This window comes from Varanus komodoensis, unplaced genomic scaffold, assembly GCF_004798865.1.
Source record: "Varanus komodoensis strain SLA01 unplaced genomic scaffold, ASM479886v1 scaffold17, whole genome shotgun sequence".
In the NCBI taxonomy this organism is placed as follows: Eukaryota; Metazoa; Chordata; class Lepidosauria; order Squamata; family Varanidae; genus Varanus; species Varanus komodoensis.
Genome location: NW_025335505.1, coordinates 24,247,157 through 24,271,146, shown reverse-complemented (window position 1 = coordinate 24,271,146; position 23,990 = coordinate 24,247,157). Strand labels below are relative to the sequence as shown.

Sequence of the window (23,990 nt, the reverse complement as noted above, 5' to 3'; positions counted from 1 at the left end):
GAAAGGTTCAGTCATTGGGGGGAATGCAGAGATTCTGACTGAAGTCTTGATTAACTCAAGCTGCCTTGATTCCAGCGGGTCTCTTGTAAGCGTGACTAAGTATGGATCCAGTAAAATTTGGATTTCTTTTGGGCATTTCATAATGATGGGGTAAACACTACATGTAATGTTTTGTTTTTAGGTTGGGATAAACATTCATATGGTTACCATGGAGATGATGGACACTCATTTTGTTCCTCTGGAACTGGCCAGCCCTATGGTCCAACTTTTACAACTGGTGATGTCATTGGTTGCTGTGTAAATCTTATCAACAATACCTGCTTCTACACAAAAAATGGACATAGTTTGGGTATGAAGAAGAATCTTTCATGATGATTGTACAGTATGAATATACCCAATAAAATAGCAGTCTTTACAGATTGTTTAACTTTGGTCAGAGTTTAACTCTGATACAAATATCAGAGATCAGAGAAAAGAGAGATCAGACCTAGGGGTTCTCTTGTCAGTAGCTCTTTGATGGCTGGCATCAAACCTTTTGAGATCTAATATACGAAATTCCTTATTTTAAAAGGAGAGGAAAATCAAATTTAATATTAAGATACAGTAAGTTCCTTTATATCTTTCCATAGCCTAATAATTTTGAGCAGATACTGTTTTCCAAAGGGTTGGCAGTTCCCCAATACCAGTTTAACTTTGGACTGGGCTCTGGTGTTTATCAAGAGAACCTCAAATAAGCTATAATAATGAAAACTGCAAAAATATATTGGCAATTTGGAAACAGCTCTGCAGTTGGTATGATCTGGCTCTTTGAAAGTTAAAGAAATTCTCAGTATGAACGCTGTGCTGAGGTTTTTTTTTTTTTTAGCTACCTCAAGGGGATGCTTAAAATGTAACTTTTGAATAAGTTAATTATTTGGTAATACGGGTTAGATATTCACTCCCCCCATTAAATTATACATTCTAAAATTTTAGCCTGTATAAAGGAATTTCTGGTGAAGTATTGTGAGATTTAAAACTCCTTGAGACAGGATTCAAGTGGGTACAAGCAGTTTATTCCATACAAAAAGCATTTGCAAAGGCTGCCTCAATGTCTCAGTAGTCTGAGAAACAAAGAGCAATCTTTTACTGTTTACAAGAGATTTTATACATTTCTTTCCCCGATGCTCAACACTATCCCCGCTTCGCCATTGGCTGGTTACTAAAGAAGTCACAATCTTCCCCATCCGCCTGTATCATACTACTCCTTAATATGTTCCCCCCTCCCGCTCATACATCCCATGTTCATGCTAATGAGCCGATTATCTATGAGAGGTGTGTCATTTACTATTCATAAACTTATTATGCATGCGCAGTACCTTCTAAGAGGTCAACAGGCCAAAGTGGCCTTGAAAATTCTTACTTGATGCCAAAGCGTTTCTTAAATCTTGTGGGGAGGATGAAGCAATGAGAACAGGCCTTTATTCATTCTAAAAGATACAGATTCTACACTTCTTAAGAAAGAACAATCCTTCACTCATATTTTAAAAGATACAGACTTTACGCTTCCCACAGTATCTGGACATGAATATTTCCTGACATTGCAATCTAAGATCCCCAGATTTGACTATAAGGGCTCTATAACATGATGTTGTTCTATGTGACACTGACAGAATAAATTTAACTACTGTCTTTTGATTTCAGGTATCGCATTCACAGATCTGCCGGTAAGATAAATATATTCAGAGAGCTATAATGTTCCTATGTATAAAATATTTTCCTCCTGTCTGTATGATATATATTTTTCAGCTAACTTATTTAATTTTCTTTTAAAATAATACTGGTAGCAAAATAGCAATTAAAATAATTATTTAGATTTTAGACATTGTTTTAGTCAGGCTGCAATGTCAGAAGTTTTAAAGAAATAGGTACTTTTGACAGGAGTATGGGAATCAGTGTTGCCTTGTTTGGTGTGTTAGTGTGCATTGAGTATGCATAAGTTCTGATGCTTTGGCAAAAAATTAATTATATATCAGGATAACTTGCAAGTATACATCTATAAGCTTAGTGGTAGAGAACATGTTTTGCATGCAAAATGTCCCATATTCAGGCCGTTGCATCTCCAGTTTCAGAAAAATAGTGCAGATTATAGGAAAAGGTACTAATGACTATCAGATTATTATCCTAGAATATCTTTGTATTATCACCAAGATCATGGCAGAAATCGGAGCTAATCCAAGCTCTTCAAAAAGGCTTGATATTTGAGCAAGCACATGAAGCAGCCTTGCATTCAGGGCATAGATCTGTCTAGCCAGTGCTACCCAATCTGTCTGTCAGCAGTTCTTCCAAGATTATAGGCAAAGCTTCTTGATTCTGCTACCCATCATTTTTTAATCTAGAAGTGCAGATAGAATGTGTAAATGTAAGGTGCATGATCTACCAGTGAGCAAAGATATTCCACGATACTGGTGTATTTCTGTTATTTTGGTGATCCCTTGTAATGTGGAAATGCCGATTGAATGAAAATCAATTGCTGCTGTTTACTATTACTAATATACTTTACAAAGAGCCTTGAACATGTTTTTATAAATGACCTGAGGATTCTTCAGATAGTCCTGCAATCCATAGTTAACATTTACTGCTTAAGTTGAATTTTTCCACTGTTAAGCTTGGATAAATTTTACTATTTTTTATCTCCAGCAATTTGTTTTAAGGTTGATTTAAAATCAGTATTTTGAAAGATTAAAATATATTGCAAAATTATCTCTTGTAGCCAAACCTGTACCCTACAGTTGGACTTCAAACACCAGGAGAAGTGGTAGATGCAAATTTTGGGCAACATCCATTTGTGTTTGATATTGAAGACTATATGCGTGAATGGAGAACCAAAATTCAGGCCCAGATCGACAGATTTCCTATTGGAGATCGGGAAGGAGAATGGCAGACAATGATCCAAAAGTAAGGATGTTGGGTGCTTGCTTTTCAAATTTGAAACATTCAGATTTACAAATCCTGTTCCATCCTTCAGTAGTTTTACAGTTGTGGTTCAGTAAAGGTAATGCCTGCTAATATGGTCATTTGTGCCTGAAGGTGATTAACATCTGCTGGAATTACCTCTGTGTAAAACCACATGTTTCTCTTTATATAGTGCAGTGCTAGAATTTCTTCTCTCTGATCATTTAAATTAGTTCTGTGAGGAACTTGGTAAAAAATGCAGTAGTACCCACAATCCAGAACCAAAACTAATTTTGTTATGATTATGAAATGTACATAAGCATACCCTTTTTATTCAAGGAAATGTGAAGTACGTGTACATGGTAACTCTGTGAAAGCTGATCATTAAAATTTGTAGTATTATGTGATTGAAAAGTTGTCCAAATAATACATTTTTACTTGCATACATTGTTGATTGCATTTTACAGGATGGTTTCCTCTTACTTGGTACATCATGGATACTGTGCAACAGCAGAGGCCTTTGCCAGATCTACAGATCAGACTGTACTAGAAGAACTGGCATCCATTAAAAACAGACAAAGTAAGTCTGATATATGAATTTAAGTTATGGGGTTGCATTTCAGTCATGGGCTCCTTCCAAGATGAAGAAAGGCAGGTTAAATGTAATAGTAGTAGTAGTAATATCTAAGCCTGAGAAGTGAAAAGGGAACAGTGAATTCGCCCTACGTTCTTCGTATGCCCACTGATCTGGCTCAGAGGGTTGTGAGTCCCTCTGAAGTTAATCTGGGAGATGCCTGCGGGGCTGCAGGGATAAGTAGAAGTAGAAGAAGAGCAAGTAGAAGACCTGCTGCATGAGTGGATAACCTCTTGCACCATGCTGAATATATGCCATGATGGAATTCTGTCATTCATTATCTTGTAAATCTGAACAATCAACAGTAATGGAATGAGCTTGTTTTACTGCAGATGGTCTGCCAAGGTAAAGAAAAAATTCTCAATTGCCTTTAAGTGATTAGTTAATTGATTAAATGTAAGTGGATATTTATATCTACCGCAACACCATGATGCTCACATATTGATGAATGCACAATTTGCAATTTAGCCAGCCATCACTATTATCTTGAGAGGTCATCTTTAATATTTAAAATTGTATTTTTCATTTCAGATTTTACATTCCATTTAATAACAGTGTGTTAGAAACCAAAGATCACTTTAAAAAGAAACAGTTGTCTTAAACTAATTTTCCACTAGTTAGCTCTGGGTCCTTTAGATTTATTTATTTAATTGTTTAGACACATATTTATATGCTGTCTGTAACTGCCAAAAGACTTCCTAGTTGGCTTACAACCACATATTAAAAAAATATATAAACACATTAAAACCTATTAAAACAATCAAAATATTAAAACACCAGTATAACCATAATATAAAAAGGCCACCAGCATTTAAAATAAAGCTGAACTGGTTATTGAATTTAGAAGGACATTTCTGAGTAAAATACTTGGGAGTTTTCTGTATAGCCTTCACTTGTACTATTTTCATTAGTTTTAGATTAGAGTTTTGCCCTATGTTTGGAGTAACAGAAGATTTCCTGTGATTTACTCTCAGAGAGGAAACTGTCACAGGGGATTTCTGAAGAGATTTCTTTTCCTGGGTGCTTCTGCTTTTCTTGTTTTTTTTTTTTTTTACTGTTGCTTATTAAGGATTTTGTTTGCTTATTGTTTTGGTCTGTACTAGGAAATTTGTTAAAAGACAGTATATAAATATTTTGAATAAGATTGAGTGTGTGTGGTTTAAAAAGTATTTCTCTTTTTTACAGTACAGTATACCTAAACACATATATACAGATTCTTTTTTGTACCTGTAGTTACTTTATTATTACTGTATTGTTTATTTATTATTTATTAGGATATTTCTATCCCATCCAATACAGAACATCTCTGGATGGCTTACAGAGTGATAAATATCCAATAAATACAATAGCAAGATAAAATGTGACTGGGGATAAATAAAATTTGAATTAAAATTTTAAGCTTTAAACTATTGGGTGAATAAAATGGTTTTAACCTGGCACCATAAAGCATATAATGTCGACGCCAGGCAAACCTCTCTGGAATGCATTCCACAGCCAGAATTATTATTATTAGTATTGATAATAAGTAATTATTATCATTATTACAATGCTGTATTGTATTTAAGATGTTTTAGTGAATATGGAAGTTTTCCTTAAGTGTTTTATATCTATAGAAAGATAAAATATATGCATGTATTAAGACAAATATTTAGCTTACTCATATGATCCAACTTACATACAAATTCAACCTAAGGATGTTCTCAGGAATGGAACTCATCCATAACCTGGGGACTACCTGTATAATAAATTTTATCTTTCTAGTTACATTACTTCATGAGCACTAAAACAGGTTTCTAGTTCTATATATTTGTTCCTGGTGTACAAGAATAACAAAGAACATCTGCATAGAGTCTCTTGGGAGTCTACTCTGAAATTAGCTTTATTTTGATACTATATTCTAATACTAAAAACTTTGCCACACTGATATTTTATTCACAACCTTATGTGCGGGTGGGAGCCCTGTCAAACTGTTGGGTGTTACATAGGACCCCTTTTATCTGTATCATGACCTTAGTATTTTACCTAGCTATTTTTTGGTTTTCTTTTGTTTGTACTTCTGTTTTTTCCACCAGGGCTTCTTGCTTGCCAGTGAGGGATGTAAGTTAATGTTGTGGGGTCCAGTGTATCCCAAATGTATTTGTGTGGAACATTTTTGCAGTGTGAGCATAATAAAATCATTTTTGTGGGGATTAAACTAGAGTCATTTTGAAACTGATATTAACTTTATTTCTAGCTAAGATTTTATCGTTTTACATTAGCAAATTCCTTTAAAAACATTGTGCAAGGGTTAACGCTTTCACTGAAATCAGTGGGACCCAGAAGTGCTCAGATGTGTATGAACTGACTCCTAAATTTTCAAGCTGCTTTCATTTTGTTTTTTGAACAGGAATTCAGAAACTGGTTTTAGCAGGAAGAATGGGAGAAGCCATTGAAACAACGCAACAACTTTATCCAACTTTATTAGAAAGAAATCCTAATCTTTTATTTGCTTTGAAGTAAGTCTTCAAGTAAAACAAATGCCTGTTATTCACTAGCTTTCTCACCTGGAGGGGGCAGAGGTGGGCATGATATGCTTGTGTGTATTAGCATCACTTTCACATTTCCATAGTACTAATTGTGTACTTGTTGATTACCTGGGGCAGAGGCCCTTGGTTGTTGTTGGAGAGTTTTTTGGGCTACCTGCCTTTGCTGGGATTTGCTTTCTTACTGCCCCCACCGCATTCCCCCATGCTGAGATTCTCACTTTTCTTCCTCCCACTGCTCTGGAATTTTTTTATTAACCCTGTTACCCCTCCTGCCCCTTTCTTTCTTTTACTCTCTGTCTCTTATTTTTTGTATTATAATTTATGAAAGTTGTTTAAAGGCTGCCCATTAGTATGGTTGTCAAATGGTTGTATGCAGTGATACATGGGGTGGGGGGTCAGTTGTGGCAGGGAGAGAGATTGATGGAAGAAGGGGTTCCCTTCTACAAAAATGATTATATATATAATTTGTGTTCAACTGAAGCAATTTAAAACCGGTAAAGCTGAACATCAATTTTTGACATGTTTACCTTAACTCTGTAAGCTAACTCTTTTGTTTCCTAGGGTACGCCAGTTCATAGAAATGGTCAATGGTACAGACAGTGAAGTACGATGCCTAGGAGGTCACAGTCCAAAATCTCAAGATAGTTATCCTGTTAGTCCTCGATCATTTAGTAGTCCCAGTATGAGCCCCAGCCATGGGATCAATATTCACAGTCTAGCAACAGGCAAAGGAAGTAGTACACATTGTTCTGGTAAGTTTAAAGTGATTGAAGGAGATGCTATACAGAAGTATTTATTTTCAGAGACTTGTATCCAAACAGATTGTGTTATGCTTGCTGTCCTGTAGTGTTGGATGAGTGGGTTCTCCCTTTGCTCTTCCTGGCAGTTACTACTCAGGGGGTTATTTTTCTGTCACAGCTAAGGGAATGTTATGTTGAACAGGCCTGAGAGTGTGAATCTAACCCAACTGTACAAGAACCTGCATGTGTGGCTCTGGCATTCTTTGAAAATGTTGTCAGTACACTGTTGAACAAAAACCTGGCCATTAACATCCCCACTTCAACAGCTAGGGCTGGGGAAGAGGAGGCTGGAGCTTTTGCTATAGGTTTCAATTTGTTCTAGAAGTGGATTAAAGAGGTGGGCCTGCTCCTCACTATACATTTCTAGCCTTAACATGGATGTCTAGCAGGCAGAAGGAACAAGACAACTGTGTTCTGAGGCAACTGTGAAGCGAACACCAGATGGTTGTTCATGTTAATACTTTGTGGGGAGGAATGACTGTGGAGGAGAGTCCTTCCAGCTACAGTTGCCCATCAAGTGAACTGAGATTGGAAGCAGATTGTTTTGAGGTTAGCTTGCCTTAACCTGCTGGTTTGTATGAAGCAACCTGTGGAATTACACAAGAAATTCAACTAGCGGTGGGGGTTTTTAAAATAATTTTCACCTTTTTTGGTTTAAGGTTTTGAAAGTAGTTGCAGTAACGGAGTGATACCAAACAAAATACATCAGTCTTACTGTCACAGTAAACATCAGTCCACCAGCTTGAATGTACCAGAACTCAATAATATAAATGTTACACGATCACAGCAGCTTAATAGCTACTCTAGGTAAGTATATTCAATTAAGTCTGCTGCTACTGTTCTTCATCTAGCATTGTTAGTTTGCCCTTTATGTAACCTAGTATTGTACTGATTTTTCTGGTATAGGCAGTTAGTTATCGCTGGCTTCAGTACCCCTATCTCTCCCTGGTGGGCAAAAAGGTGGGCTACAAATCTAATATTTTTCTGTGCTTTTAGTATGTGTGTGTGTTTGTGTATATATATATGTGTGTGTATATATCTATCCATATGTATAGATAGATACACACATATATAAATGTCTGCCATATTTATAAAAAGTCTATTTTACTTATTACCTGCATTGAACCTAAAAGTGCACAAATGAGATGCTTATTTTTTATTGAGAGCATAATCTCCAATAAACTAGGAGAATCAGACCCTTCACCAGCACATGGCATACTTGTGGAAGTGCTAGGGCTCCCACTGGCTCATTACCACCAGCAGGGATACAGAGTGGCAGCAGCTGCCTGCCACGGGGACAGGCAGGAGGGATTGGCACCTTGGCAGCAGTGGATCTATGTATGCACCAGGGCAGAGTAGTTAAGATGGCAGTAGCATGCAGTACCAGAGCTCTGCTTAGCAGTGCAGGCAAACAAGCACTATAAGCACCAGGCAGTAAGCCAAGAGGGATAAGCCCCAACAGGGAGAGATTGACGGGGGGGGGCAGTTACTGAAGACAGTTGGCTGAGGAAACCCCAAAATCCTGGAGCCAGGGCTTTTTTAATGTGCTTAAATCACAATTAGTCAAGTCGTCTTTACGATACTAGGTCATGTAACTTTACCATGTTTTAATAAGAACCATCTGAGTATAGGTTTCTATCATCTGCCATGTGCTGTATGTATGCACACATATGTGCCTATGTATTACTGTATGTCATATATGAGTGTGCATATCTCCCCTTCACAGTTGCATTGTGGGACATAGTTGAAATATGACACTCGATTCTAAAGCTTTGCAGTTAATGATGCATTTTTCCTCTTCTCAGCAATGATGTTGATATGGAAACAGATCATTACTCCAATGGGGTTGCAGAGACATCATCCAATGGCTTCTTAAATGGTAGTTCTAAACATGATCATGAAATGGAAGACTGTGACACAGAAATGGGTCTGCAGCAGTATTATTTACGTATTTTAATATTTATTACCAGTGTTTTTAATATAACTACTTGTAATTATTTGCAGTGAACTTTAGGCACTGTGTTGTAGTGCAATCCTGTATGTTTCTTTTAAACACAAAGGGACGTATTTTCAAAGGTGCTCATTTCCAGGTATGTGTCACAGGGTTGCAGCCTTATAGTACAATCCTGTATGCCTTTTCAGAAGCCTTCCTTGAGTTCCAAGATGCTTGCCCATGTAAGGTATGCATAGGGGTTACAATGTTATTTCAACTGCTCCTTTCAGAGTAATTAGTTTAGTGGTGAAGGCCCTATTAAAGGGTTCACTACTGTGGAGTTAACATGGTCTTTTGCTAGGAATAATGTCTCAGACACTGCTCGTTTTTGTAGAATTCAAGGAAAATCTGCAGGATGCAGATCCTTGGCTCCTTTAGAAGAAAAGTAAACACTTCTATCAGATTTTGTGTTGTGTACACATGTGCATGGGTCTATATACTGTGAAGAGTGGGATACAAAAATTTCAAATAAACACACACACGTGCACACATTGTATATTTGGTTTTTTTTCTAATATTATTTATGTTAGGGTGGTAACTTTAACTGTACACGGATTTCCAGTTCTATGTGTTGAAATGTAGCCTGTTCGAGTTATGAAAATAATAGAGAATCCCAAGCCTTGAACAATTCTGATTTCTAGTATTCTTTTCACTAATTAAATGGATCAATATGTAGTCCAGCACAGTGTGTCTGTTGCTGCTATGCGTGGTATAAGTGATGGCATGTTGTCATTTTTACAGAGGTTGATTCCAGTCAGTTAAGACGCCAACTGTGTGGAGGTAGCCAAGCAGCCATTGAAAGAATGATTCACTTTGGCAGAGAACTGCAAGCTATGAGTGAACAGTTGAGGAGAGAGTGTGGCAAAAACACAGCAAACAAGAAAATGCTCAAAGTAAGTGAAAATGCTTTGCCAGTCAAATCTAATTCTGTTATTTATTATTCTTTTGACTTTAATGTTTAATACAATGAGTTCAGATTCCAAGTTCTTAAATGAAAACCAAGCTCTGCCATAGCAGTATGGTAGAAGAAGGGACAATTGTGTAATTTTGAGCTAAGTTCTAATTGCAACAGTATTGTATAGCCGTTTCTTTGTCAAAAGTGGATGAAACAAATAGCATTTAGTATATATATGCCAACATCATTTAGGCAGAGATAAGTTGCAAACTCTGCCACCTTTTTATTTTGCATCAGTCAGTGGAGGAACTATGTCACACTTGACAAACTTATTGTGGAGAATGACTATTTGAAACCAGCTTCCTATCTTATAAACATGTCTTTTCAGCCTCCTCAGCTAGTTAGCACTTCAAAGTATACAGGAAATGATTAAGAACATTCTTTTTGATGATGTTAAAGACTTTTTGATGTATGTGGAAGCTGTTTTGGCAAAACAGTTGCAGTATGAATTGAACAAGATAAAAATGTAGGCAAATGCTTCGTTTATTTTAACTGGGTAGAACTCTGTACTCTTTAGTAATGACAAAATTAAGCACTGGTTTCTCAACAGGATGCATTCAGTTTACTTGCATACTCAGATCCCTGGAGCAGTCCAGTAGGAAATCAGCTGGACCCCATTCAGAGAGAGCCTGTTTGTTCAGTTCTCAATAGTGCAATACTAGGTAAGACTTATCAGTTTTCCTCTTCATAGCATGTTTATTAAGGTACGTTAACCTGAAAGTAGTTATAGGCAATGGATTGTGAAATTTCTGGTCACATTTTGAATTACAAAGAGAAAAATTGAAAAAAAATCTCATCAGTAAATTATATAGTATTGTATTTATATTCTACCTGCTTTCTTCTTGCGAGGAGCCCAAGGCAGCTTACATAATCCTCCCCCTCCTCAGCCCTGTGAGGTAGGCTAGGACCAGAGTCAGTGATTGGCCTAAAGTCACCCAGTGAACTTCATGGCCAAGTGGGGACAAGAACCCAAATCTCAATCCAGCACTATGACCATTACAAATTACTTATTTCCATCTCTAATTGGCGTTGGATATTTGCAATGCAGCAAGTACGAAGACCAAAGCTAGCTGCCATTTTACCATTGCCACCACATCCCTGAATATCTCAAGAATCTTAATCTGAACATTGACATTTAATGTTTTGACATTTTATCATGAAGCACCTATCTGGTTCGAGAGCCACAGGCAGAAAAATCTTACTTTCTTGAGGAGGTCCGAGATATGTCATACAGCCACTACTAGATTTAGAGCCTATCAGCTTGTTCCACCGGAGGAGTGATCATTTCCAGCTCCCATGCCTGTCTGCCTTCTTCTGTTTCCTTTTCTGCACTTAGCACTGGCATATTCTTTCAGCCTGACTGCAAAATGAGGCTTTGTCTCTTGCAGATCTGTAGCCTCCACCTGCCCACACAGCAGCTTTTTCTTGACTCTGTATGCAGAAGACTACTCCAGGCCAATGGCAGTAGCCAAGCTTCCTGCTGTTGCACTGTGGAGGCCTCCAATTGCAGCATTCCTTTTCCAGCCACAAAGAAGGTGTCTTGCAGTTGTCAAGTACCCCATCAGTTGCCCTCCCTACAAGTTTAGGATTGGGAATTTCTTGAAATATCTGAAATGTCACTCTAACAGATTTGCTTTGCCTGCATTTGCTACATGTGTACATGCCTGCTCCACCATACTCAAAACATTCAGAAGATAATCCAGTACTTTATCCTTTAGTAAGAAATTACTGCACTGATGAAACGGTAACACACCATTGCACTGTAGCTGCTAAGTTAAAAATATAATACTTGGTGTTTCAGTCATTATTGTGGGTTGGGGATGTTCAATTTGGTAACTTAGGGTCCAGGTTTTTCTAAAAGTCATTTGAGGCAGACATGTTAACGTAATTATAAAATGTATTGTTCTATTTTTTCAGAGACACACAATCTACCAAAGCAACCTCCACTTGCTCTTGCAATGGGACAGGCTTCACAGTGTCTAGGATTGATGGCCCGGTCAGGAATTGGATCCTGTGCATTTGCCACAGTGGAAGATTACCTACATTAGCTATGCATATGAAGATGTCCAAGGTGTATAATGTGGCATATATGCAACATGAAAGTAGACCAGCTCTGCCAACTGGAGTTTGGATTTTTTTTTAATTATGTACTAAGGACAGGTCTGTTGCTTTACATTGCTTCCTAGTTTACAGCATGACGCAAATGATTTTCTAAACTACTGTTAGGAGAAATTTTCCATCTTTGACCAGTTAAATATCATCAGTAACATCAGATTGACAAACCCTTGAATTGTTCCAAATAAACCAAAAAAAGTTCTGCCTTCTTGGAAGGTGGGGCAAAATAGATAATGTTGTGGATGTGTTAGTATGTGGGTGATGTAAACTTCAAGCTGGATAATTTGCCAACTTCCACCCCCATTATTACATAGCTCAATCAGTGTAATTTGCAAAATGCATAAGTACCTGACAGTTTGGCTGTATAGTATTGATGGGAAGAAATATTTTTAATGTGTACTGTAAAACTTGAAATACTCAGGAGCTGAGTGAATATGTTTGTTGCTACTTACAATCTCAACCTGTTTCCTAGTGGTTTTTGTTTTAACATGGTCTTTCAACTCTGTTTCTTGTTTAACTGCAGACAACTTATGTTGTAGACTCACCTGTTTAACTGTTGTATTATAACAGTATTACATGTCAACACAGTGTGGTTATGGCCTATTTATATAAAAACCAAATATTTAGTCAATTTCAGTCTTAATTTAATCTTTGTACACCCTGCATTTTTAAAAGTGCTTAAATGAGTACTCTATTGCAATAAAATGTAGTGATATCATAATTAACCAGCCATTAAATACTTCTACATATGGTAGGATGGCTTACCTTACCTTTTTGCTTTGCGTTTTGTCTTCAGCTTGAGTAGGTGAATTTTTCTTTGCATTAAGTGTCAGTGCTACCAAGTGCCAGGATTATGTTAATGCATCTGACAGGGACAGATTTACTTTTATTTAAAAAAAAAAAAAAAGGATCAAACACACCTGACCAAGCAGAAAAAGGTGCCTGGGTTTGGATTTAGATTTTGTGCCTGTTTCAAAAAAATATAAAATGGGTGCAAGTGAATAACTCCTATATCCGCAGTATTACTGCATGGGTGTTTATCCAAAACTTTTTTTCAGTGTATTTTCTTCATGTTTTGCAGACTAACACAGGATAAAGCAGGATTGTGTACCTGCTAAAAACTAATATGCTACACCTAGGAAATGCAAAATCTATGCCAAAGAATACTGATTTGTATAATATAAATTTTTCAATTTAACTTATCTTTTCCAGCTTAAGCACTGAATTCAATTTTGCAGAAGCTTTCATGGAAATGCATTCTAGTGTTGGGTGGGGCCAAAGACAACATGGAGAGGGCAGAATACCAACATATTTAACCTTAAACCTCCTACTGTCAATTAAGTATACCTTAGTAGAGGCATTTCAACCAAGTACAATGGGAGTGAGGATGAGGACTGCAAAATGGAAGAAACCACCATGATCAAAGAGATAAAGTAGTAGGCATAAGAGATAAAGAGCTAGGCATGCCTAGGGAATACCTGAAGAGTTAACTTAGGGCTCAAGGCAAGCCCAATTTGCTCCAGGAGGTAAACTTCCACACCTCTGGACTTACTACAAATACAACAAAAGTCCTCAGGCAGTTACCACTCTGCTTAAAGTTATATTAGTCATATTACAGTATATATACACAATTAGACTTATGGAGACAGCTTTTGAGCAAGAAAGGAAAATATACCACCTACTTAAGAGCCCTACCTTTGTCATTCCACACTTAATTGGTGAAATTTACTGTAGATTTCATGAAAGAGAAAGAATACTCAACTGAGGAATTTATAAGAGCTAGAACACAATTTAATTGGTGCACATGCCTGCAAAGAAGCAAGCACTATCTAGGAAACAGCACATACAATGTTCACTACCTTTAACGCTAGAATGCAACAATACCAAATACAAAACTCTTTAAAGAACACCACTGAACACAGTGTTTCACAATATAAAATAAATCCCTTAACAAGTTGGTTATAAAAATGCAGTCAAGCTATCAAGGTTGATGACACCCAGCGCTGTTTAAACTGCTTAGCCTTTTGTTTTTTCTTTTTACCTGGGAGAAAAAAAAAGCAATTACTCTGAGTATGTTTGTGAGGGCAATCATTCTGAACCTAACAATATGAGATTTAAAGGGGTTTAACCATCAACTGCCACATCCAGTTTCGGACCACTGTGAGAAAAAAAACTGTCAGATTTGCCAATTGCTGGATGCTGGAGCAACTTCATTCAAGAGATGCTGCTACTGCCATTCACTGAGTCCTGTCAGAGATGTCTGCAACTCCTAACTTTTGTACAGGAGGGGAATTATATCATGAAAACTTGCTTTTCCATTTAAATGTTACATCCTTAGATTACTTTCATTCCCAAACAAAAGGGTTATTTCTCCTCTTTTAACAGGAGTTTCATATGTATTAAGTGAGAAGCTGACTAGAATTCCACCAATTTGTACATATAATTCCACCAGTTCACAACCTCTTTTGTAATATAATAGCTGAGGCTATGAGCTGTAAGGCAGATGTCAAGTCTCCCTTCATCTAGATGGCCTTAGGTATAGCCTCAGCCACATTTATCCACAATTGCTATAAAACATTTCTTTACCTTAAATGGCTAATTATATGTTAAGAAGTATGAGGTAGTTTGAGCAGTAAAACACCATGCAGTAGCAGCACTGGAATATGTGCCAGAAAATTACTTGATGAGCAGTAACAAATAACCCTGCAATTCTGAATTAGCACAGCCTAGTTGACATTGCTTATAATCAGGAAGCTAGATGGCTCAGGAAAATTTTGTTACACGAGTTCTCTAATCATACCAGTTCAGTCTAAGATAGTATGTACCCATCCCGTGAAAAATATTTTTCGCTACTTGTGCCTTTAATACACTTGGAAGTCTGCAGAAAAAGTACTGATTTGTGATGAAACCTTTGACATAAATGCCATAAAAAGAGCAAGCAGTTTCCCTGCCAAGTTTTCAGTTCTTGAAATAGTCATTTAAAAGACTATTCAGACATTTAGGGCAGGGCACAGAAAATTAAGGGATGTGGTGGCACAGTGGGTTAAACCGCTGAGCCACTGGGCTGGTTGATTGAAAGGTCAACAGTTCGAATCCGCAGATGGGGTGAGCTCCCATTCTCTGTCCCAGCTCCTGCCAACCTTGAAGTTTGAAAGCATACAAATGCGAGTAGATAAAAAAGTACCACTTTGGTGGGCAGGTAACAGCATTCCGTGCACCTCCTCGGTGTTTAGTCATGCCGGCCACATGACCACAGAAACTGTCTGCGGACAAACACTGGCTCCCTCGGCTAGGAACGGAGATGAGCACCCCAAGAGTCAGACCTCACTGGACTTTAATGTCATGGGAAACCTTTACCGAAAATTACCATTAGATTAAAGTTACTTTAGAATGATGCTAAACATTTTATGAATAGCAGCTTGCACTATGAATCATGGCACTTTATATCCTGCAGCCCTCCCTTGTGCTACCACACAAAAAGAGCAACAGAAAAACTTACCCCAAGACTTGCTCACAAATTGCACTGCAGCTTTTTTAACTGTGCTTTTTTTGTTTTTGACAGAAAAATATTCGTTTGCTGAAAAGACAAAGGTACAATGCAATTTAATCCAGCTATGCATGTAGCAAACTATGTACACTCTTGCAAATGCATCCAAGTCACTTTACCAGTGGTTCTGTTGCAGCCTGCTCCATAGAGGTGTCTCTGTATGAACGCTTTGGCTTCTTGCTGCTGCCTGTTGGTTAAATCCTGATCTTTTAACCGCATGGCCATATAGCTCTCTTGAAGCCTAACGGTAAAGTGAAAGATAAAGCAAAAGCTTAGAAAGTCCTTAGCAATATGTGTCATGCAACATCTTACTGGAGAAGGGCTACATGTAGGAAGGTTTAGCCCAAAAGTGTTTAACTTCCTTCGAGTTGATCAAATAAGCCACATTTCTTTTTTATATAACTTGTGCCATCAAGATGTCATGCGTAACACTATTTCATTCATGTTGACAGTAGAAAATTAATGTCTTTAAAATGAAGAATTAACTGTCCTATGCCAAATGTTATTATCTACTGGGTATAAGCTTATCATGAATTGTGATATTTCAGATGCCTATTTTACACATTGTGGCATTACACAGAACAACTCTGTAAAGACTGAGGCTGTCACTTGACTTGTGTTTCCATGTCAACAAAGAGGTACCCCTTGTCTAAACATGGATTATATATATGGAGTCACATATACCCAAGATAATAGTGGCACATTTTCAACACTTCATGCATAACAGATATTAAATAAGTCTGTGGCACAAGGCAACTCAGCCTGCAAATAAATTGTGCAGTGTGGATTCATAACAGAACAGGCCCCAGAGCTCCTGCAAGACTAGTGGGCTCAATGAGGGTTGTCCCCCCACTTCCCCCTCCAGGAAGTATTCCCAGGAAACAGTGGCTGAACCCACCTCACCTCCTTTTTCCACTGCAGTTGCGAGCCCTTTGGTGTTTGTGGCAGTTTTTCAAAAAATCTCTAAAGTGATATCTAACTGTAAGCCCCACCAAAGTATTCAGCTGGCCCACTGGAGGGTCTATCAGTGGTTTAACAGTTATTTATGATGGGTTGCTATGTTGTGCAAACCCTGTCATTGCATGAGAAACCAAAGTTTGCCTTATTATTATAAAATTTGAGAACTTCTAGATAATCAGCTTCACTGTCCAAAAATCAGGGCTTTTCACAATATAGCATGTTAGTTTTTAGCGATATGAAGATTCTCTGGGATAAAAGCATTTGTATAAAATAAAGGTAACTAATGAGGGAAGTATTTATTCTTATTAACTGATTCTCCAAATAATGGTATTTTTAAAAGGAGATTCCATTGCTCAGAGCAAAGAACTGCTTTATATAAAGCACACCTCCCCCTGGGTTCTTAACCCAACAGGTAGAACTGTATCCAAATCTCCCATAATGAGAATACAACAGTATTATTGACGTATTTAGTTTGTAATATCTTTCTACAGTAGATTTAATGGATTTGTTTGATGTTTTGCCACCAAATAAATGCTTACACATGGAATAGTAAGGAAATCAAATATGATCACAGAGTACTCAAAATGAATGGGATTTTGTTAGAGCAATATGACATACAAAATAAGAACTGCTGAGCCATACTTGGTTGCCAATATGTCTTTTTCACCATCCTCTGCTGTATCTCCACATTCACTTTCAAGGTCATTTTCAATATTTTGATCTAAAAACAATTTGATAAGTTGCAGAATTTATACATCATAGTTACTGTCTGTTGATACCATAAACTAAGATAAATGTTTCAACTAGTTGTAAATAGATTCCAAGAGTATTTCCTAAACTTTAGGGAATCACACTATTTGCAAATGCAGAGGCTAGAGATATCTGTTATCAGAAAGATGGATGCAATCAAATTTAGCTCCTTAAATGCTCTGTGTCCAAAAGTGTTAATTATGAAAACATAATTTCTACTGTACTTTTGCTGGAAGAAAAATTGATAGTTAAAAAGCGATAGTCTTATTGTTTTTTATTTGAACTGGTAAATTTTTTCACCAAAAGATGCATTAGGCAATAGAAAATGTAATGTCAACTATTAATGGCCAATATAACTTTCACTGGCGTTGCCTGGTATCTAACTACTATACAATACAAAGCACACAGAAACATGGAACAGAATTTTACACATACCTTGCTCAGGTGTGTCAAATGGCTGGTTTTTGCTAAGGAAAGGAAAGCAAAGCAAAACTGAATTTAGGAAGATATATAGTAATGAATACCGATAAGCAATTACTCAAATATTCATTAAAGCAATTATTCATATAATGGCAGATTAACTTGTGCACATTAATATGGACCTAATTAAAGCTTCTTTTCACCATACTGATACATCACAAAAATAGTTAATGGCTGTACTTATTGATCTAATTGAAAAAGTAAATGGAATACTTATGAAAAACATGAAAGTAATTTAGTCTTTACTAGACCATGTCAGTATCACAAGCTTGAAGTTTTGTCTGCATAAATCCAAACTTCTCAAAAAGTCCCACATACATTAAGAAATACATTTTGAAGTTTAAGGATCTAGCTCCCTCCAAAGTATGCACAAAAACTTTTATCTTCCCTATGGTAATTTATTCATTTATAGTGGCCTCCCTCTTGGTCATATCACAAACTGCTTCGGGTTTCCAAAGTGCTTTGCCATGCAACTGAGAGTACAAGTTGTTTTTCCTAAGGAGTAACTTAATAAGAATTTGTGCACTAGATCTTTTGCTTACCTGTTTTGTGCTGATGATGCCAGCAACTCCAACACATTTTCAGGAAGCAGTTTTCTTTTCTAAATGGAATAATCTTTTGCAAGTCAAAATTACTAACAAACAATCATTACCCAACTAGCCTTCTCACAATTTAACAATAATTACAAACCTAGACTTCGAGTTGACAGTTTGTTACCAATATACCTTTTAACAGTGAACAGACTTATGTAAAATGCAATCCTATACATGCTTAGGCAGTAAACGTTCCACAACTCCCAAGCATGCTTCAGCTCACATGACTGGCTAGGGAATTCTAGGAGTTGGACTTACGGTGTCTGATCATGCATAGAACTGCACTCGAACAAGGTTTTATTTTGGAAAGGAAATGGTTTCATCACATGGAAATAAATTTCATTTGGTTTTGCCCTTTTGTAGAAGATCGTTGCTTAGACTTCAAGAAGTCCTAGATTAAAATTCCAGACATTCTGTGCAGGGAACGTACGTGTGCAACTTTATTAATTTAAATATTTATAACCTGCATTTCTGCTCCAAATCTACCCAACACATAAAAATTCAGGTATTAAATAAAAATAGAATCATACCATAAAATTACCAAAAAATCACTTTAAATCAAAAGATAATACAACCAGCATATAGCAGTCTCAGTAGATTTACTAAACAACACTAGAAGGCTAGTGATAAATTAGAACGCTGTCTTCCCAGCAGGGTATCCTCCAGATGGACTGAACTACCACTCCCACCATACCCCTACACATATGAAAGGCATGAAATCAGGGATGACTGCTTTAAGACGTAGCATTAGATCAAATGTAATCATTCCATGTCCCTCCACATGCTTTGGTCTATAATCCCTATAATCCCTTATTCACTGGCTATCTGGCTGAGACTGATGGTAGTTGCTCAAACATTGGAGCTACCAGGCTACCTACCCCTGTACAAGATCTAATTATTGTCTAATCCTGAATAACAAACACTAATATCCTTATATATGTATGAAGACATTTATACCCAGCTTTCTTCTTCACTTATTTGTGGGAGCTTTGCATATGGAAAGTATCCAACAAGGGTTATCTTTTATTTATTTGCTTTTGCTGAAGGGCTGCTAAAATTAGGAGCAACACCATTCCAATGTTGGATCCTATAGAGAGGGGGACTATGTTAACGTGGGCAGCATTACTTCCCATTGATCTCTCTGCAGGTGGGTAAAATAAATGCACTTGGCCATGCTGACTGGCATCATGATGCCTCCCCCTCACTCACCCCCACCCCAGTCCTGGGCATTTTGCCTTCTGCAGTGTGTCAGCACAGAGAAAGAGACCCAGGCAGCAGCAGAATGCCTCCTCCCAGCACCAGGTAAGTCAGGGGCCTTTTCTTTGCACCTCTTGCCAAACTCACAGGGTAGAAAAAGGGACGTGAAAAATTATTTGAGCTGGTGCTAAGAGGATCCACCGTACACCAGCCCATTCCTTGGCTTCACACATTGCTTGTCATTCCAATGGGGAATAGGCACAATGCATTGACATGTTTGGCAAAAGAACCCTCCCCCAACAGCCTGTGCTATTATCAATTGCTGTACAGAGGCAGCATTAAGTGCCATAATTTCAATCAAAGATCCAGACTTAGAGAAGGCAAGACATTTAAGCTGATTCAAGTCTATGTAACAGTCATATTCGCTTTTTTAAAATACTAAGAGCACAATTATATGAGCTTCAGACATCTTTTCCTGCCTAAACATACATAGGATTGCACCTTAAATGTATTTTGAGAGTTCCCAAAATCAATAAAATCAGTTTGCATACAGTATTCTTATACAAGTGCTATAGAGTACTTTGGAATTAAATGTTCACAAGGGGGTCACGTCCCTTTTATGTTTGCAAGTGTACAGATAAAGAGGAGACAGCTTAATGTTACATTTTTAATTTATAGGATTTTCATAAATACTAACACATAACATGCACAGCAATTCCCAGAACTGGAGAAAGGAGTTACAGCATTACCTTTTGTTCCTTAAACAGTTCTTCTTTGAGTCGCCTTTTTTCTTTCAAGAGGGTCTTTTCTCTAACAAAGCAAAAGAGAGAGTATGTGCAAGGGGGGAAGACATGGGAGGAAAATATGTATTAATTCTGCATCCAATGAAGGGTACTTGTATAAATTGCTGCCTATGTACACTGTCCAAGAAAATACTTAGGACTCAGCTGGGGAACCCTTTTCTTGTCAAAACTTGATTACCTTGGACAAAATGCTGTTTCTGCCCGTATTCAAACAGTGAGTGTGACAGACCTTAAAGCAGGTAGAGTTGCAGATACAACCTTTGTTTCTATAGGCAACAAATGTGGAAGAGGAGAGAAAAATTCATATCCAGACAGTCTGCTCTTCCTACTTGTGTAAGTAGTTGAAAGAAAGAGCAAAACTGAGTAAATGACATTATAAACTTGGTGCAAGATCATTGAGGAAGTGCGGCCTGCATATAAATTCATTTTAACTTGCCTGAGTTAAGAACTGCAGTAAGGAGGAAAAAACTTGTTAGTTACATTATTGAAACAGTAACAACTGCTCATTTTAAGAGGAGAGAAGAAAAATATTTAAATATCATAACTATTTAGATTCATTTAGAATATAAGCCTGCTTTAAATTTACTGTCAGCAAACAGCATTTTACTGCAAAATATGTCAAAACAACCACTACTGGTGCCAATATACTGCCATCGAGAATATCTGACTAACTGAAGCAATAGAAGAAAATAAGGCTCAAAGGGTTATACCCATATAAGACATATTTAAAGCAGACCTATTGATATCAACTAGACTTAAGTTGGCCAAGACTATCTTAAATGACACCCATGTCAATCTTTTTACTTTGACTAATGGATCCAACCCAAAATCTCCGAGTAGAATCACAATAATCATGGCAAGGGGCGGCACAGAAATGTTTTAATAAATAAATAAATAAAATGCCCTTCATTTTGGCTCTGTTCATACACAGAATGGCTTTTCTGTTCTCTCCAGGATACATTAAACTTTTATGAACCCTTCCACTGTCTTTGCTAACAAAGCTCCAGTGGGCAAAGCCACCAAGTGTGTTGATTTGCACTTGTGCGCTTTAGTCTCAAGTTATTTAAACTCCCAGGAAAATTACCTCACCATTTTTCTATCACAGAGAAAACAAACGAGCAAAACCAATCCCATGCAGCCCAGAACTATTCAGCAAGAACAATTATAGCTTTATAACAAAAAAGGCCTAAACGGGCATTAGCAGCTTGAAAGTGCTGAGAAGAGGAAGTCGGACAGAAACATAACAGTGCAAATGGGTCTCATCCAGGGCTCCGCATTTTCCGCTTCTCAGCTGGCTCAATCTGACCGGCTCAATTTTGCCAACAAAAGCACTCTCGGCAATTTTCCCCATCTACAGGATGGGTAAACACAAGGAGAGGCATCGGCCAGGTTACAACGAGCGCCCGCAGCCCGCTATCTGCAGCTACACCGACCAAGCGAAACCGCCGCGTTATGTTCAGTCACGGGATGGCGAGATTCACATGTCTCCGCTTACCTGCGTGCGCGTTCCCCCGCCAACCGACGGGCCTCCTCGGCAGCGACCCGGGCATTTTCGAAGGTCACTTCCTCGGGAGCCTCGTCACTTTCCTCCTCCTCCTCCTCCTCCACTGCCGAGGAAAAGGCGGCAGGTTCAGCCTGCGCTTCTTTTCCTGCCCGGGCGGCGCGAGACCTTCGGGCGACCATCTTCCCCCAGTTAACTTCCGGCCGACAAATCCGTGACCCGGAAGCGGATAGAGAAGAAAGGAAGAAGAGCTACACTCACGTGTGTATGTAGAATGAAGCGCACTCTGCTTTTCCATAAGAATTAACTTCCAGGTTAACTTGAAAGTTAATTTTTGATTCCTGGTGTGGGAAGGCCGCTGTATACAGGCAGATTACAAAATTGGTCTTCTAAATAACGTCTTAGATTTTACTTCGTATGAGACTATAATTCGCGTTTTTGAACTCTTAATATTGCAATTATATTTTGGGGGGGGGTTGAATTTACATGACCAGACCTCCCCTCCGATAGGAAAATTTGGATCTGTAACCTAAAACCACCGTCAATTACAGGGTTTTTGAAACCCCCCAAGCTCTCCCACCGCAACATGGGAGAAGATGGCAGCTTTTCAAATGTTAACAACGCACAAAACTATGATCTGAGTTAGAAAGGCTACGTTGCTATTTTTTGTTTCTGGTTAGACACCGTGCTGTACTATCACAGCTACTCTAAAATTCTGGATTTCTGTTTTAATTCCTGTGGCAATTCTCAGTTCGGCTTGAGGAAAAGGCTTGAAAGAACCCGGAATTTATATTTCTAGAGAACGGATCGCTTCTTAACCTCTCTCTATCGAAGGTACGAGAAGGGAAAGACGAGTGTATCCGGGTCCGTCACGTGACAATTAAGGGCTGCGGATCCCGCCGCAGAACAGAAACACTGGCGGCTTTCCCTGCAATACTGGAACTCGGGCTCCGTCGTGCCTGGCTGGGCTTGCAGAACTTGCTTCTGTCACACGAAGTTACTCCTGCTCAGCAGGAGCTGCTGTTTCTGACCCGGTAGCGGTACACTGCGATCGCGAGTGCAGACAACCCTAGATCTATGGCCCGATTTAAGCCTGCCTTGATTTTTTAAAGGCAAAGGTCTCATTTTATCTTCAAAGGCTAACAAATTCATCATTGGCAAGATCGCAATCCAGAGGCAATTTCTCAGTCTTTAAGGTAACAGAAATCCGTTTTGAATTTGTTCCAAGGGTGTTGCAAAATTCAGAGTGAAGTGGCTATTTCTATCGCGAATCAGCATTAATAATAATGTTCACTACTCTCTCCTCTTGCCAGATGGCGCTATTCTACAACATTAATTTTTATAGTACACATAGGCACTCAGTTTTGACGAAGGGTTCCTTGGCCAGTCAGACCAGATTTTGACATACAGACTGGAATGTCTGTTATCCAAATAAGGAATATTATGTAAATATTGTTTCATAAAAGTTTACTCAATTTACTTCCAGACAGCTTAGTTTTGGCATTTTATCAGAGTAAGATTCTGTTCTTGTCACAGGTGTGTATATGGGTTAATGTAGCATTTCCCCCAATAAGCAGCTGTAGGTCCCATAATTCTTTCATCTCCAGAAATGTTAAAGGGAACATTTCAAGTATGATTTTTAATTATGGATGTTATTCAAATCTCAACTGCTGAATAAAGATTATCCTGTATTATTCAAACTTTGAATAAAAAACTTCTCAAAATCTTATTGAATGTTTTTTGTAACAGATTTGGGGATGTTTCAAGCAGTGACATGAAATGGAAGGGTACTGGAAGGAAGCTCATAGCTTCTCCTCCCCGAGACAGGAAAATATCTTCCAACTAGCTGAGTAGGTGAAATATTTTACCACACCAAGATTTGCTAATACTGTTTCCTTAAACATACATGCAGTTAGCTTTCATATTTTGTAGGGCTATAATAATTGAATTAGTATGATCACATCAGAATACTGCGGGTTGTATCCAGATTAGCCAGTCATCTGAGTGGGATGGTGTAAACTGGTGACCTGCAAGAGCAGGATGTGACCCAATGGCTTTCTTGGCCCCTTCTAACTCCACTATTCTATGATTTGCAGAAGACACCAAAAGCTAGTAAAAGCTCCTTCGTGGAGAAAGGGGAAGACTATCTTCCTGCAGCTTTTCCATGCTGCTTCAGATGGATCCCTAGTCTTTCAGGGAAGCTTTT

The 23,990-nt window shown here is 38.0% G+C and overlaps 2 protein-coding genes across 3 annotated transcripts in view; one reads left to right on the top strand and one right to left on the bottom strand.

The window, feature by feature from the left end:
* The window catches only part of RANBP9 (RAN binding protein 9), a 36,273-nt gene extending 23,551 nt beyond the window's left edge, over positions 1-12,722 (top strand). Inside the window, exons 4-15 of one of the 2 annotated variants that reach the window (XM_044426673.1) lie at positions 182-349; positions 1,681-1,703; positions 2,750-2,934; positions 3,399-3,511; positions 5,952-6,060; positions 6,652-6,842; positions 7,550-7,697; positions 7,797-7,850; positions 8,696-8,817; positions 9,625-9,776; positions 10,389-10,500; positions 11,756-12,722. In XM_044426673.1, the coding sequence (XP_044282608.1) occupies positions 182-349; positions 1,681-1,703; positions 2,750-2,934; positions 3,399-3,511; positions 5,952-6,060; positions 6,652-6,842; positions 7,550-7,697; positions 7,797-7,850; positions 8,696-8,817; positions 9,625-9,776; positions 10,389-10,500; positions 11,756-11,886 (1,508 nt within the window). In that variant the 3' untranslated portion in view covers positions 11,887-12,722. The remainder of the gene's footprint in view (positions 1-181; positions 350-1,680; positions 1,704-2,749; positions 2,935-3,398; positions 3,512-5,951; positions 6,061-6,651; positions 6,843-7,549; positions 7,698-7,796; positions 7,851-8,695; positions 8,818-9,624; positions 9,777-10,388; positions 10,501-11,755) is intronic. The other variant, XM_044426674.1, reaches the window with a different exon arrangement.
* Positions 12,723-13,726: 1,004 nt separating this feature from the next.
* Positions 13,727-21,991, bottom strand: NOL7 (nucleolar protein 7). The gene is made up of 8 exons (XM_044426678.1): positions 21,779-21,991; positions 20,230-20,290; positions 18,233-18,291; positions 17,646-17,677; positions 17,103-17,181; positions 15,620-15,741; positions 15,453-15,530; positions 13,727-13,994 (listed from the first exon to the last, which is right to left on the bottom strand). Exons 1-8 carry the CDS (start codon positions 21,964-21,966, stop codon positions 13,927-13,929), a joined length of 687 nt encoding a protein of 228 aa, XP_044282613.1. The 5' UTR covers positions 21,967-21,991; the 3' UTR covers positions 13,727-13,926.
* Positions 21,992-23,990: the final 1,999 nt, after the last annotated feature.